At 44.4% G+C, this 16,739-nt stretch overlaps 1 protein-coding gene across 2 annotated transcripts in view; it reads left to right on the top strand.

The window, feature by feature from the left end:
* The window catches only part of BBS2 (Bardet-Biedl syndrome 2), a 41,235-nt gene that overhangs the window by 23,003 nt on the left and 1,493 nt on the right, over nt 1-16,739 (top strand). For both annotated transcript variants that reach the window (XM_032230662.1, XM_032230661.1), the window contains 9 exons: nt 408-543; nt 2,477-2,616; nt 4,014-4,161; nt 6,129-6,300; nt 8,796-8,925; nt 10,329-10,460; nt 11,984-12,121; nt 14,356-14,468; nt 15,239-15,387. In XM_032230662.1, coding sequence (XP_032086553.1) covers nt 408-543; nt 2,477-2,616; nt 4,014-4,161; nt 6,129-6,300; nt 8,796-8,925; nt 10,329-10,460; nt 11,984-12,121; nt 14,356-14,468; nt 15,239-15,387 — 1,258 coding nt within the window. The remainder of the gene's footprint in view (nt 1-407; nt 544-2,476; nt 2,617-4,013; nt 4,162-6,128; nt 6,301-8,795; nt 8,926-10,328; nt 10,461-11,983; nt 12,122-14,355; nt 14,469-15,238; nt 15,388-16,739) is intronic.

The raw sequence follows: 16,739 nt of genomic DNA, 5'->3' as shown, positions 1-16,739 counted from the left end.
AAATGCCAAAGGTGCACAGAACGCTGTTACCTTCCCACCAAAGGTGGTTCTTATTTTTCTACTCACATTTTTTACGTGCTTTCGAACTGCTAGGTTGGCAGAAGCTGGGACAAGTAATGGGAGCTCACTCCGTTACGCGGCACCAGGGATTCGAACCGCCAAACTGCCGACCTTTCTGATCGACAAGCTCAGTGTCCTAGCCATTGAGCCACTGCGTCCCTCTATGGAACTAAATATACAGAAGGAAAAAGAAGGATTAGATTGTAAACTAGGGGTTGTTCTGAATTTCTAACATCTTGATTTGACTTAGAAGATTTTACATAAAATGTATATTCATTTAATTTTAAAAAAATTGATCTTTGGTCTTTCCATCTTTGAATGCCTTCCGGGGAATATCTGTGTTGCAGATTGACGTGCGCAATGATCGAACTGGAGAAGTCATTTTCAAGGACAACTTTGCTTCTTCCATCGCGGGAATTGTGCAGGGAGACTACAGGATGGATGGAAGTACACAATTAATCTGCTGCTCGGTTGAAGGTGAAGGTAAAAACGCCTTTGCAAATTTCAAGGCTTTTTTCATTTACAAGGAGTGGGAACAATGTGAGTGGCTGTTCTGAAGCAGAATGTTCTGCTGCTCTAAGAACAAACCTGATCTCTCAAGCCCTACCAAAGACAAGCATGTGGTGGGTGTTTGTATGAGCGAGAAAGAGAGAGAGAAGGAGAAAGAAAGAGAGAAAAGAGAGAGAAAAAGACCCGGGTTCTACTTTTGGGGGCCGTCTGCTGAGGTGGGATTGAAAAATTTTAGCAACCAGTTTTCTGCCCAGTTGCTGGGTGGGCGTGGCCTAGTTGGCTTCCTGCACCACGGCAGCAGAAGGGGTGCGTGCATCACCCTCCCCAGGCTGTGGAGGCCTTTCTCAAGCCTCCGGGAGGGCAAAAACAGCCTCCCCAGGCCTGTTTCCAGGCTTCCGGTACTTCCAGTAGGCTCGTTTTTCGCCCTCCCAGAGCCTCCACCTGGGCCCTGCACTTTCCTGGCATGATGAATGGGCTCCGTGAAGACTCTCGGGAGGAGAGGAGTGGGGTGGGCGGCATTAGCCGGTTCTTGTAATTACGGGTTCGGCAAACCAGATTAAAATTAACATCCGGTTTGCCCAAACCAGTCCAAACCGGCTGAATCTCATCCCTGGACGCCTCTCCGTCCTCGTGGGTCCTGCTTTCCTTCCCAGGGCTGCATTCTCATATTCAAGAGGCACCGTGGTGATGGGGGAGCTCGGCGGCTGGTAGCTTTCCTTGGCGCTCTTAGCCAAGGGACTTCACTCAGCCCTGAATTCAGATAATGTTTTCTGGCTGCATCCCAATGTGCTGAAGTAGGCAAGTGTTTGGAATAAGGCACTTTATTTAGTTGAGGGTACAGGTAGTCCTCACCTTAATGACCACAATTGAGCCCAAAAGAGAGACATTGGCTAGGTGAGTTTTGCCCCATGTTTGAACCTTGCTCATTTCAGTTCTTAGGTGAGTCACTGCACTTGTTAAGTTAGTTAACACAGCTGTTAAGTGAATCCAGCTTCCCCATCATGAGAAAGTCATAAATATATGCCACTTGCCAAGCGTCTGAATAATGTGATAATAATGTGATCACGGGGATACTACAACAGTTGTTAAGTCTGAAAAAGGGTCATTAGTCACTTTTTCAGTGATGTTGAAATGGTCACTAAGCAAACGATTGTAAGTTGAGGACTACCTATAATTGACTTTTCTTTTAATTGGGGTATTTCTGTTTGTGCGTGTGGGTGCGGACAATTGTTTATTATATATTGGAAGAGTTTTTGTGGAACTTCAGCAGGATGAATAACAAGCTGGATGTCAAACTGTAGAGATGCCCTTTTAATCTCAGATTAGCTCTCAGATTAATGGAGTTGGAAGGGACTTTGTAGGTCATCTAGTCCAACCCCTGGCCCAAGCAGGAGACCCTACAGCATTTCTGACAGATGGCAATCCAATCTCTTCTTGAAAGCCTCCAGTGATGAAGCTCCCACAACCTCTGAAGGCAACTTCTGTTCTATTGATTGATTGTTTTCAATGTCATCAAATTCCACCTTATTTCCAGGTTGAATCTCTCCTTGGTCAGTTTCCATCCATTATTCCTTGTCTGGCCTTCAGGTGCTTTGGATAATAGCTTGACCCCATCCTCTCTGTGGCAGCCCCTCAAATATTGGAAGATTGCTATCATGTCTCCCCTGATCCTTCTCTTCACTAGACTAGCCATGCCCAGTTCCTGCAACCATTTTCCTTTTGTTGGTTTCGATTGAACAGGTTTATCCTACAAATTTTTATTAATCTGTGCTTAGGTCAGACTAAATACATGGTCCATTTCTTCTCCCTTATTTATGAACCACTGCTGTGTGTCCAATGACAGCTTTTCTCCATCAAGAACTTCAAGAGGAGACTTAACACACTTCTTGTCTTTGTTTCTATACAGTGCGAGGGTACCTGCCAGGGACTCAAGAGATGAAAGGAAGGCTGATGGACACAAGTGTGGAGCAAGATCTGATTCGAGGGCTTAGTCAGAAGAAGCAGAACTTGCTCCTTGAGTTACGAAACTATGAAGAAAATTCAAAGGTAATTTATGTGAAGATGGAAAATCTAGAACCGATCTTGGCCTGTAGGAAAGCAAGCAAGTACAACTTCAGCAGTTGGACACTAGAAGTTCAGGAATTAAAGAAAACTCTACTTCTTACTTTATTTTGTCCATATTCTATTTTGCTGATGAAGAATGATGATTGAACAACAACAACAGCAGAAATAAAATTTTCCTCTCTTCGTAAATTTGGAATGTTGACAGAGAGGAGCAATTGGCATTATGTCATAAGAAATTTGGGTGTCTTCGGTAGGTAACATTTGGGCCGGTTTGGGAGCTTCCTGTCTCTGTGAAAGCAAAGTATAAACATGTTTTATCAGTGCTAATGGCAAAGCTATTGCAATTACAGGTAGTCCTTGACTTACAACCACAATTGAGCCCAACCTTTTTGGGGTTCAGTAAAACGTTTGTCAAGTGAGCTTTGCCCCAGTTTTATGACCTTTCTTGCCACAGATGTTAAGCGAATTACAGCAATAAATAAGTTAGTAACAGGATTGTTAAATAAATCTGGCTTCCCATTGACTTTGCTTGTCAGAAGGTCGCAAAGGGGGATGCTGGGACAAAGCAATGGTCATAAATATGAACCATTTGCCAAGCGTCTGAATTTTGATCACATGATCATGGGGTTGCCACAAAGATTGTAAATGTGAAAAATAGTCATGAGTGTTGTGGCCTGGCAGCAGCTAGCAGAGTTGGCCACAGATTCGGAGAGTGAGGAGGTTGGGAAAGAACCTGGGCCAGTCCTGGAGTCTGGGGAAGGCTCTGATGAGGGCTCTGTGTCGTAGGCAGAGAGGGGGCCAGAGCCTTATGCCAGTTATCAGCTGCCTTCAGAGTCAGATCTCAGTGAGGCAGATGAACTGCTGGAGCCTGTTCTCAGTGTGCACATGCGCAGAGTTGCCAGACAAAGGGAACAGCTAAAGAACGGGTTGACTTGGGAGTAAGGCCACAGGTGGACGATGAATGGCCCCTCCCAGAGGAAATAAAAGAGGAGCAAAAGGGGAGTGTAGTTTGCAGGAGACAATTAGTTCGCTTCATTGGTTCGTGGCTCTCCAAAATCCTTTGCCAAGTTTTGCAGATATCTGCCTGGCAGCTCTCCAAGCCAGATGAGGTCTGCTACTGTAAATCCTCCCTTGAAAGACTTTGCTGGATGTGAACGAGCAGAATTCACAGCAAATTAATAAAAGGGTTTTTTGTCGGGACTTCATGCTCTTGGGAAGCCTCGGTCAGAACAATGAGTCACTTTTATCAGTGCTGTTGTAACTTTGAACGGTCACTCAATGAACTGTTGAAGGTCGAGGACTACCTGTTGTAGAGCCGATTGTATGTATTTCTATACATTGTCCAACATTTCGAATAAGGCCTGCATTTTGTTTTAAAGCAGGTGGAACTGAACACTCAGGTAAATGAGATGGATGGGCAAAGGGGTGTGATCCCGGCAAACACACAGCTCCAGACTGCGTTGTCCGTCAATCTGGGATCGGAAACCGAATCTGCTCATGTAGAACTCTGCATATCCACATCCAATGGTAAGTCGGAATTAGCAGCCAAATTTTGTTGGTACAGGCTCAGTACATATGTATAATTTCTTCGCTGTGAGCACCTGAGGAAGATGCTTGTTTGATCTGACTCAGACATTTGCACCTTTCACTGATCTTTCGGCCTGATCTTAAGAATCTGAGCATCTCTCTGGGCCAGAGGAACACATCTATTATGGGGTTGTTGTCAGGGTTGCAAGTAATACTCCCATAGCAAGCAGAACTCCAAGGCAGGTAGGTTCCTCAAAAATAGTTTTATTTGGATATATCATAGGCTGGTGAAAACCGACTCTTAAATGTTCCTGCGGTTTTCACCTAATTAAAAGTACCATATTTTTCGGAGTATAAGATGCACCTTTTTCGTTCAAAAAAGAGGCTGAAATCTGGGTGTGTCTTATACATTGAATACAGCATTTTTGGCCTCCCAAAACCCCGCCCCCTTCACCAAAATGGCCATGCATAGCCTTTAGGAGGCTTCCAGAGTGCTCCTGGGGGCTGGGGAGGGCAAAAACGAGCAAAAAACGGGCTGTTTTTTGTCTGTTTTTGTCCCAGCCCCCCAGGAGTACTCTATAAGCCTCCTAAAGGCTATGCATGCCCTTTTTTGATGAAAACTGGGCCCATTTGTGCGAAAAGGGGGCCATTTTTGGAAGATGTGCAGTGCAAAAACTTTTTCATTTGCCTCTTCAAAATCTTGGTGCGTCTTATACTCTGAAAAATACAGTAAATGTTTTTCCCCTTTCCCCCCAAACAATCCATCACATGGTCCAATCAAGGCGCTTTTAGCTTCACTCCTCTCTTCAGCTACCTGTTGGAACGTCCTTGGTTCCCAGAGGAAATTATTTTATTTTGGCTACAAAATCCCAGGTATTTCTACTCCCCCCTCCCTATCCTACATCTCCATTATGGCAACGATGAATCCTCAAAGATGGCCTCAGCCAGGCTAGCTTCAGAGTTGACAGTTGTTATGCATGGAGAATAGCTGACCCTTAAAATTTAGCATCTAAAGGCAAGATATTAACCTGAGTAGGTCCATGGGGTCTGAGACCCTAGAAAGTGTGGGCAGAAGAGCAACAAAGATGATAAAAAGTTTGGAGGCAAAATCGTATGATGAACGCTTGAAAGGATGAGATCCAACCTGAGAACAATTAATTAGTGGAACAGCTGACCTCTTGAAATTGTGGGTGCTTCATCACTGTAGGTGTTCAAGGAGAGACTGGACAACCATTTGACCTGGATGGTATGAGGTCTCTTTCCTGGATTAGGGACTAGAAGACCTCTGAGGTCCTGTCCAGCCCTATGATTCTATGTTCTATGTTCATAGTAAACTTGAGGCCACAAGGGAAATATCTGGTTGGTTGCTTTTGGTGATGGCAGCAGTGATAATTTTGACTTCTTTTCTATCCTGGAGAATAGCTTTGAAACTGAATAAATATCCTAGTATTCTTAATCTCGCTTAATGACTGCCAGGGCACGGAACTGTAATGAGCAAGCTCCATAATGGTCGTAGCTCGAGGATTACCTCTGTTAAGATAAAGGTTCCCCTCGCAGATATGTGCTAGTCATTCCCGACTCTAGGGGGTGGTGCTCATCTCCGTTTCCAAGCTGAAGAGCCAGCGCTGTCCAAAGACATCTCTGTGGTCATGTGGCCAGCATGACTAAATGCCAAAGGCACATGGAACCCTGCTATCTTCCCACCAAAGGTGGTCCCTATTTTTCTACTTGCATTTTTACGTGCTTTCGAACTGTTAGGTTGGCAGAAGCTGGGATAAGTAACAGGAGCTCACTCCGTTACACAGTGCTAGGGATTCGAACTGCCGACCTTTCTGATCGACAAGCTCAGCATTTTAGTCACTGAGCCACCACATCCCATCTTACGTACCCATCCCATCCCATCTTACCTACATCTGTTAGAACCTTTAAAACCGACAAAGAGGGAATGTCTTTGTTTTCGTTTTAAGAAACGATTATCCGAGCGGTGCTGATTTTCGCCGAAGGCATCTTTGAAAACGAGAGCCACGTGATCCACCCCACTCCTCAGAACCTCTCGAGCAACATAAAAATCCCTCTCTGCCCCCCGAAAGACATCCCGGTGGAGCTGAACATCAAAGCCCTTGTTGGATGCAAGAAGAGGTGAGGGCTGGGCAAGTTTACCATCAACTGCCTCCCCCCCCCAACCCCTCTGATGGATTCAAAAGCCTTTTTGCTCTTGGGCTTGTATTAGAGAAACAGGGACCCTCAATTATGTGGGAGAAGTCGGGAAAATCCAAACACAGAGAGAAATATCTCATATTGGATAAGGCCTCAGGCGAGTTTTTGAGTCAACAAGTGCCAAGTTTTTTAAAAATGTTTTGAAGGAACAAATGCTGTATATCGGTGGATAGATTATTGTTTTCTTCTGTTCAATCATGTCTGACTCAGAGGCTGCCTGGACAGGCCCCTGCTGTTTTCTTGGCAAGGTTTTTCAGAAGTGGTTTGCCATTGCCTCCTTCCTAGGGCTGAAAGAAAATGCCTGGCCCATGGTTCTAGGGCCGACTTTGTGCCTAAGGTAGGACTACCCGTGTTTCCCTGAAAATAAGACAGGGTCTTATCTTCTTTTGACCTCCCAAATAAGCACTTGGCCTTATTTTCAGGGAGGTCTTATTATTTTTGAGGTGCAGGAGGCAGCAAGCATGGTCACCTCATGCCTGCTGCTGTGCTGCAATATTTTTTTGGGGGGGAGGGCTTGTTTTTAGCACAGGTGCTCAAAAGCCCAATTGGGCTTATTATCCGGGGAGGTCTTATTTTTGGGGAAGCACGGTAGAATTCAGTGTCTCCTGGTTTTTAGCCTGATGCCTTCACCACTATACCAAACCTGCCTTTCTAGCATAGGCTAGGCTTTTGTTCTAATAGATTTGGGCATGGAAGTGATTTGACAGGGCTTTGTGCCTAAGGCAGGTCTAGAATTCCCAGTCTCCTGGTTTGTAACCTGATGCCTTCACCACTATACCAAACTTGCTGTTTTATAAATATTACAGAGCTAGAATCTTCAGGCCATTCATGGGGTGCAGATGGGTTGAGATTCATACTTGGCTTTTCATGGTAAAGGAAATAAATGTATCTATGCAGACAGCTAAATTATGCTACAGGATATTCCTTCTATGTCAGTTCTTGGATCTCCCTTGCTCACAATGAATCTAGTAGTAGTTTGGAACTTGGTCAGAAGGATCTTGTAGGGAAATTCTTCATATTACACTAGTAAGAATTACCCTGTTTCCTGGGAAATAAGACCTCCCCGGATAATATTGCAACACAGCAGCCGCCAAAAATAATAAGACCTCCCCGAAAATAAGGCCAAGTACTTAGTGGGGGGGGGGGTTGACCCTGTCTTATTTTTGGGGAAACATGATACTAAGAAAAATGGATGGAAACTGAACAAGGAGATATTCAATCTAGACATAAGGAGGAACTTTCTGACACACTGAGAACAATCAGCGCATGGAACAGAAGTGGCCTTCGGAAGTTGTGGGAGCTTTATCACTTGAGATTTTCAAGAAGAGACTGGACTGCCATCTGTCAGAAATGGTGGAGGGTCTCCTGCTTAGGTAGGGGGTTGGACTAGATGACCTATACGGTCCCTTCCAACTCTGTTCATCTGTTAAATACACTCATCACAGATATATATTATCTGGTATTATCTGATATAATTATGATATATTATCATATATTCTCCGAAATTGAAAGATTTTGGAAATGACAGATGTATGTATGTATGTATGTATGTATGTATATATGTATATGTGTGTGTGTTTATGCATAAAAATTAAATTTGAGTGCAGTCACTTCAGTTGAGACTGCTCAGCACATTTCCCCTTGTCTTCCCCATCTGTCATTTCCAAAAAGTTTTGAATTCTGGAGAATCCAGGTAAATATATTTGACAGCCCTTTCACAATTAAAACAGTAGTTTCCTTCCAAATCTTGCCTTTGAATGAGAACCTAATTGGAACTTAATAGCGGCCTATGCAGAGGTATAAAATATTTCATGTGGTTTTTCCCTTTGCACGTGTGTGCATTTTTTTTAGCCCAGTCTTGCCAGTAGAAGGAAGTATGAGGCATGCAGGATATTAGGGAATTTGTGTGAGTTGGAATAACTCCTAATTCTTAGGCAGCAGGAAGAGAAGGTATATAAAGGGGCTGCGAAGTAATGAAACTACATCCCCTCATTTGCATCTGAAAATCTCCACCTGTCCCTGGGCTTTGAATGTACTCATCTCTTGTTCTTTTAAGCATCTACAATTCACTCATGAGATACAGAAACTTTTAAAACAAGAGCTCAGAGTCCCAGAAACATGATGTTATTCCAGAAAAATTACTTGATTAACATCCTTATGCTATCTGGCAGTGTGGGCATGAGAGACATTTTCAATAATTGCATAAAGAGGGATGCAACACTAAAAAAGGAGAAAACAAAATGGAGGTGATCATCGGCATTCATTCCCCCTCCCCCCCATGTGAATGTGAAACGAGTGTCAGGATCAGGGCATCATAGAAAGAACCAAGGTTTGCCTAGATGGCCTTGATGAGAAGGTAAATGATTACGAGTCCATTTCTTCAGCCGCCTTGATGATTTTGTGTCATGCTTTCCCAGCACACAGTTCCATGTTTTCGAGCTATCCCGGCAGCTCCCTCACTTCTCGATGTATTCGTTCTGCAGCCCGGACTCTGCAAACAGGCCTCTGAGTTTTGTAAAATTCACTCTGGGTGAGAAGGTGCAGATGGTAAGTCTTCTTCCTTCCTTTCTTTTTCCCCCAGCTGGGTTGTTGTAAACGCTTTTGTTGTTGTTCTTAGTTGTGAAGTCATGTCCGACCCATTGCGGCCCAATGGACAATGTTCCTCCAGGCCTTCCTGTCCTCTACCATCCTCTGGAGTCCATTTAAGCTCACACCTACTGCTTCAGTGACTCCATCCAGCCATCTCATTTTCTGTCGTTCCGTTCTTCTTCTTTTGCCCTCCATCTTTCCCAGCATGAGGCTCTTCTCCAGCCTCTTCTTCTTCCTTCTCATTAGGTGGCCAAAGTCTTTGAGTTTCCTCTTCAGGATCTGGCCTTCTAAAGAGCAGTCAGGGTTGATCTCCAGGACTGACCGGTTGGATCACCTTGCAGTCCAAGGGACTCACAGGAGTCTTCTCCAGCACCAGAGTTCAAAGGCCTCCATTCTTTAGCGCTCAGCCTTTCTTATGGTCCAACTTTCACAGCCATCCATTGCAACTGGGAAAACCATCGCCTTGACAATACGCACTTTTGTTGGCAGGGTGATGTCTCTGCTTTTTAATATGCTTTAGTATAGTAATTCAATTCAGCAATGTAGTGTTTAATACTTGCTTTCTAAGGTAATGGCTACAAGGATGTGCCTGGTGCCTCCATTAACCAAGAGCTATTGCAGATAATTGATAGATGCTTCTACTGATTGCTAAGCAAGACTTTTAGCTTATGGTTGGTAACAGGAAGGCTGAAGGGGGGAGAAAGAGACACACAGGACTAAGGAGAAGGATCTAAGGCAGAATGGAGGTGAGCCAATTTTGAATCTAAAGATGGTAAAAGAAAGCAGTAGATACAGGTTATCCTTGACTTACAACTACGATTGAACCCAGAATTGCTGTTGCCAGGTGAGACATTCGTTAAGTGAATTCTGCTTCTTGTTACACCCTTTTTTTGCCACAGTTGTTAAGTGAATCACTGCAGTGGTTAAGTTATTAAAATGGTTGTTGAGTGAATTGGGCTTCCCTATTGACTTTGCTTAGCAGAAGGTTGCAAAAGAGAATCATATGACCCCCGGCACATATTGATACGTCATTGCAAACCGTCATAAATGTGAGTCACTTGCCAAGTGTCTGAATTTTGATCACGTGACCACGGGGATGCTGCAACAGTCAAAAGTGTGAAAAAAGGTCATAAGTCACTTGTCAGTGCCATGGTACCTGAACAGTGACTAAACAAATGGTCCTAAATTGAGGACTACTTGTAGCGTCTTCTTATTCCTGAGACTTCTTGATAACTGCAGGTGTGTCTCTTACATGTCTGGGGCATCAGCTGCAAATCCCCAGAAACCCATCAGGGCATTGCCATTTGTTTCCCTCCCACTCTTGTTCTCAAAACTCACCCCCTGTGGATTTACACTTCAAGGGTGTCGTGTGGATAAAACAAAATTTCCTGCTACCTGAGGATGTGGAGATGCAGAACGAGTCGCTGGAGGTCTGCTTCACCTCCCTGCGTGACACGGGACAGCTGGGCATCCGAATGAGTTCCAGTGGAGAGGTACTCTCGTGCTTGTCTCATTTATGTCTCATTTAAGAGCACAGTGGTTAGAGTGCAGTCCTGCAGGCTACTTCTGCTGCACTGCAATTTGGCAGTTCGAATCCCACCAGGATTAAGGTTGACTCAGCCTGACTCTGTAAATCGATTAGAGAGGGCTGTAAAGCACTGTGAAGCGGTATATAAGTCTAAGTGCTATTGTTATTGCTATTGTTATTGCGATTGTTATTGCTATTGCTTCCTTCCTTCCCTCCCTCCCTTCCTTCCTTCCTTCCTTCCTTCCTTCCTTCCTTCCTTCCTTCCTTCCTTCCTTCCTTCCTTCTTTCCCAGTGGTTAGAATGCAGTATTGCAGGCTAACTCTTCCCACTGCCACTAGTTCAATCCTAACTCAGCCTTCCGTCCTTCCAAGGTGGGTAAAATGAGGACCCAGATTGTTGGGGACAACATGCTTACAGAGGGTTGTAAAGCACTATGAAGTGGTATATAAGTCTAAGTGCTATTGCTATGTTGCAATTAGCCTGGGAAATAAGTCCTTCCCCGGTCTCCTTGAGGGAACCAGAATTTATCCAGGGGGAGCAGCCGTGAAAAGTTTCCCTCCAAGATGGCAGCTTTCATTTGTGAAGACTGATTTGTCATAAATGACAAATGAATGCAGGTACTTATGGGTTTGCAAAGCATTGCCATTCCTTTTGATTAAAGTGTTGCTATACTTTGGAGGTATGGGTGTCTATGGAGATTCTTAATCACCCAGGTCATGGTTGTTCCCAAGGTGCTTTTCCAAAAGGCAACTGGATGTTCTTGGGTCCCCCCCCCCCTTTGAAAATGTTTCACTTCTCAGCCAAGAAGCTTCTTCAGTTCTGACTGAATGGCTGGGGAGAATTTATATTCTTGGCAGTCATCTGGTCCTCGTTGAAGCCACTTGAAGGTTTATCTGTACCCTCATAGTCATCTGAATCAGTGCAAATGGGTGTGGTATCTTCTTGGGATTGCTCAGAGCAGGGTCTCGAACCTTGGCAATTTTAAGCCTGGCCTTTAGAGTAAAGAGGGTGTTCTCCATCACACTTAATGGCGTGGTTATTAGTAATGAACAGTCTCTGTTTCTCATCAGCCCTCATCAGAGCTGCTGCAAGCTATTCCATGTTAGTTTCCTCAGGAAACCTCCACACTCACAGTTAGTAGTTAGGCTACCTTAGTTTAGCTTCAGATAGTAATAGCAACAGCACTTCACAGTGCTTTACAGCCCTCTCTAAGCGGTTTACAGAGTCAGCCTATTTGCCCCCAACAATCTGGGCCCTCATTTGACCCACCTCGGAAGGACAGAAGGCTGAGTCAACCTTGAGGCAACCTTGAAATTCAAGCTGCCAAATTGCAGGCAGCCGGCAGTCAGCAGAAGTAGCCTGCAGTACTGCACTCTAACCTCTGCGCCACCACAGATGTGATAAGGCTCCTTTAAGCATCAACTTCTCCCATTGTAATTAGTGTGTCTGGGGCCAATCTGAGTTATTGTTTTTTCTTCTGCTTATTAGATCACCATTAACACGGATAACATTGATCTGGCTGGTGACATCATCCAATCAATGGCCTCCTTTTGGGCCATTGAGGACTTACAGGTTGAAGCAGACTTCCCTGTGTATTTTGATGAGGTGCACAAAGCTTTTGTTGGGGTAAGTGAGCAAATATTCTTAAACGTATCTGGGATACCAGTAGAAGAGAACATCTGTAGCTCAAGTTTGAATTGTGGGTTCCTTGGGGCTCTCTGAGCTTAGTTGTTTTCTTATAGACATTTGATGACCCAACTAGGTAACATTATCAGTGCTGGAAGGGAATGGGGTTTTTGAAGTGGAGGAGGAGGAGGAGGAGGAGGGAAAGGACTGTGGGGTCCTTGGTGCTCTCTGAGCTTGGTTGTTTCCTTACAGATGTTTAATGACCCAACTAGGGTAACATCATTAGTGCCAGAAGGGAGTGGAGTGCTGAGTGCAGAGCAGAAGGCAAGAACGACAACTGTGGGGTCCTTAATACTCTCTGAAGTTGCTGGTTTCCAGATGTTTATATACTATACAAGAAGAAAACTCCACACATTCACTCATATTGATGATGTTGCCTAGTTGGGCAGTGAAACATCTGCGTGCAATTAAAAAAACTCAGAAAGCAACAAGAGCCCCATATCTGAGATATCTCATTGTGATGGATTGACATGCTTAAATAAATTGGAATGGGCAGGAGCTAAAGAAATCCATGGATTTGGTGTCCACAAGCAAGAGGTGCTCTTCAAGGGCTTTAAAATAGCGAACGACACTAACTGGTCTATCTAGAACTTTCCTAAAGCAGCACCAGACTCTTAATTATTTATCTTCCAGCCGATCAGACTATTTTGTCTTAGGAAAGATTGGCTCTTTTCATGGCATCTCAGGCCATCTCGTTGCTTTTCTGCTGATGGAATTGAATGCTCCATTTCAGACAAAACGTGCAACAGGAGAATTGAATTGTCAACAGCTTTGCTTTTAGGCTGGAGATTCACTCAACCAAATTACTTGCTTTGTCTGAATCTGAATGAGCCACCTGTGAGGTTTTGGAACGCTAATGATTTTGCAAGCAGACATCTGTGGTGACCGGTGGACTCCCAGGACCCTAAAATCTCAAGGAAGTATTGGACCAGGAGGTACTTTGAATGTCTGCCCCAAGGAAGTGGCTCCATAACACGAAGACTTCAGGGATCACAGGCAGTGCAGAGCCTCCTTTTTCCCAGAAAGCAAACATCTAATTGTCTTGTCTGGCAAACACATATTTTTGGGGTGTGCAATAGTGGCAAATATCTGTAGCTCAGGTGTAGGATGAGGGTGAAGGTTTGTTCTTTGAAGCTTGTGGGTTGGTTTCGTTACCAGGCTAGGTAACATCTTCACAGTTTAGGGGATGTCAGTGTTCTTCTGTTTATAAGGGCTTCAGGTGTGGGTGTGTCAAGGGAGGGTCTTGTGATGGATCATCTGTGAGTCATCGGTGAGAGTCTTGTGATAAGGAGATGACATTAGGCCAGGGACATTGGGAGGTTAACTATTGGTGGATTGGGGATTGTGTGGGTTGGTCGAGGGTTGGTGCCGTCTCTGGTTGGCTGTGCGGTTGATTTGGATTTTGAGGGGTTCGTAGGCTGGTTGTGGGTCAGCGTGTCTGTGGATGGAATTGCTTGTGGAGTGCCAGGCTTCGATGAACCCATGAGTGTGGCTGCTGACCCCTCCAGCACTAGAATCAAATGAGGCGTGGGAGTCAGGGTCAGCATCAAGGCAAACTGAGAGCTCCGAGGGGGAAGAGGGAATGGAGCAGGCAGAGAGAGAGAGGCAGAGCCTGGGCCGTTTGTCAGCCCTCAGATGGAGAGTCAACAGCCCCCACGTCTGGAGGTGGATGATGAGGAAGAGGAGAACCAACTGAATCCAGTGCCTGATGTGTGAATGCACAGAAGGCAGAGGAGGGGAGAGCAGTGGAAATCTATGGGCTGGTCCTTGGGATGGAAGAGCCACTGCTGCTAGCGAAGTCCCATCTTAGCTCTGGGGATAAAAGGCAGGGGGCGGAGATGAATAGATATGGCAGACAACTATTCCTCTCCCTGCCAGACAAACTGGTTAACCTGCGGTGAGAGAGAAACAATTTTCTGGGCTGTTGGCCCTCCTAATTAAAGAAATCTTTGAGTTCAGAGGGTTTCTCATGTTTGAGGAGCTGGGTCAGAATAGTGGCAGGTTGACACACCACACCTGAAGTCCTTTTAAATGACACCAACATCCTCTTAAACTCCACTGAAGATGTTACCTAGCCTGGTAACGAAACGTTTGGAAACCAACCCACCAGCTCGGAGAACGAACTTTCCCCCTCCTATTACCCGTATTAAGGTGTGGGTGGTTCTTCTCCACAGGTAGACAGTTCTCATACAGTTTGTCAGAAGCTCACAGCCAACATGGCTGACAGGTCCAACTCCATCCGCAGCATGCTGGTTCGAGCAGAAGATTCCCGCCTGATGGGAGACTGGTGAGTGAGTGACACCGATCGATCGAAAAATAGACTGATAGAAGAACACTGGTCGATCAGCAGGTATTGCGGGGCCCACTGGCAAAGGAAAGCTCAGGAGCGTATCGGTTGGAAACACGCAGAAGAGGCCTTCACCCCAGGGTGGATAAAAATCGATGGGCGTTTTTTTTTTTAATCAGATTTTTTAAAATTAACATTGATTTTTTTTAAATGAAATTTATTTCAATAAAATGCTGTTGGGGTAAAAATCTAAAGATAGTTTTCTATGTAAGCTACATTAGTAATTTAGTTTATTCAGCCTGAAATGGAGCTTAGTTATGTAGCATGAAGAGGCTGTATATATTCTGCAATATTGGGACTGTTCAGTGAGTCAACAGCCGGTCAGAGGAGGAGCCACTGCGAGACAGAGATGACTGTTGCTCTTTCATAATTATGATTTATTTTAATAATTATGAATCATGATTTAAAGGAGTTGATTTAAATCAAGCCTTTTTACTAGGGATTTAAATCAAGATTTAAATTGTCAAGTCGATTTAAATCAAACCCAACCTGCTTTGTCCTGTTTCAGCCTTGAGCCTGGTGAGATTCGAACTGCCAAATTGCAAGCAGCTAGCAGTCAGCAGAAGTTGCCTGCAGTACTGCACTCTAACCACTGTGCCACCGTTTGAGGAAAGCTTGTCTTGCATTCATTGCATCTCAGATCCCCACAACTTAAATAGCTTTCAAGGGTTATTTGCTTTATACTCTTTAATTTCTGTTTACCCTTGCAGGAAAAACATGAAGAAACGGTATAATGAACTGTATGACCTCAACAAGGATTTATTGTCTCAGTACAAGATTCGCTGCACCAATCACTCAGAGTTTCTAAATAATCTCAAAGCCATAAATCAGGCCATCCAACGAGCAGGAAATCTCCGAGGTAGGTTCTGAGGGAGGGAACCGTAGGATTAGTTCTCGTATACATGTGTCACTTGAAAAGAAGCTTGAAAAGAAAAGTGTGTGCTTGAGGTGAATTTTAACCTGGAAAGAAATGGGCGTGGATTTTGAATGGGGGGCTTGGATTCTTGAGTTTCTGCAGGCGTTCAGCTGAATGCAGGGAAATCTTTAAATTAGATTTTAAAAATCTTGACATTTATACATTCGGCTGGAGGACTTAAGGGGAGCTAGGCCTGCATTTGAACTCAAGGAAAACTTTCCTTGTGATCTGGTTTTCAAATCTTTCTTTCTCTATCTCTCCCCCTAGCTACCAACCTACCTACTCTCTCTCCCCCTACCTACCTACTGTATTTCTCTCTATTTCTCTCTCTATCCCTTTATCTACCTACCTACCTAACTACTCTCTCTCTCCCTACCTACCTATTGTATTTCTTTCTCTTTCTCTCCCTCTCTACCTACCTACTTTTTGTTTTGCCTCTTCAAAACCATGGTGCGTTTTATACTCCGAAAAATACGGTATGTAGTTGTTTGGAGAGCTGAACTCACTTGCTTAAACATAAGAGGATGTACAAATGAAAGAACATTTGTAGCTCACTATGGAATCCTTGCTGCTGCTCTGAGCTTGGCTGATCTCCTGTAGGCATTTCATGACCCAGTTGTGTAACCTCTTCAGTGCCCAATCAATGCATCGATGATGTGGCCCAATTGGGTCGTAAAACATGATCAAGCAAACCACCAAGGTCAGAAAGTACCGAGGACTCTACAGATCACCATATTCCAACAGAAGAAAACTTGTAGCTCAAGGTCGAAGTATGGAGTCCTTGGTGCTCTCTGAGCTTGGTTGTTTTCTTGCAGACGTTTCATTACCAAACTAGGTAACATCATCAGTGTGCTGCAAGAAAACCACCAAGATCAGAGGACATCAAAGATCCCGTGGGAGGAGGTGCTTCCTAGGTTATTGAATTGTAACGGGGGGAATAAAGATGCAATGGCAGTTCATATTATTTATAACCGAAGGGGGAAAAAGGGGATCAAGCCGAAAGCCATCAATAAAACCATTGCTCTGCTTTTGGAAACAGTTACATGAATATGCAATTGGTAATATTCCAAAAAGTAGTATTTTGGAAAGCATGAGCTTTTCTTCTAAGGCACAACAACACTCTAGGACAGCGGTTCTCAACCTGTGGGTCGCGGCCCTTTTGGGAGTCAAACGACCCTTTCACAGGGGTCGCCTAAGACCATCGGAAAACACATATTTTTGAAAAAATACGGAAAACAAAATAATTTTATGGTTGGGGATCACCACAACATGAGGAACTATATTAAAGGGTCGTG

This window comes from Thamnophis elegans, chromosome 14 (genome assembly GCF_009769535.1).
Source record: "Thamnophis elegans isolate rThaEle1 chromosome 14, rThaEle1.pri, whole genome shotgun sequence".
NCBI lineage: Eukaryota > Metazoa > Chordata > Lepidosauria > Squamata > Colubridae > Thamnophis > Thamnophis elegans.
The sequence above is the reverse complement of the archived record's forward strand: the minus strand, read 5'-3'. Positions and strand labels throughout refer to the sequence as shown.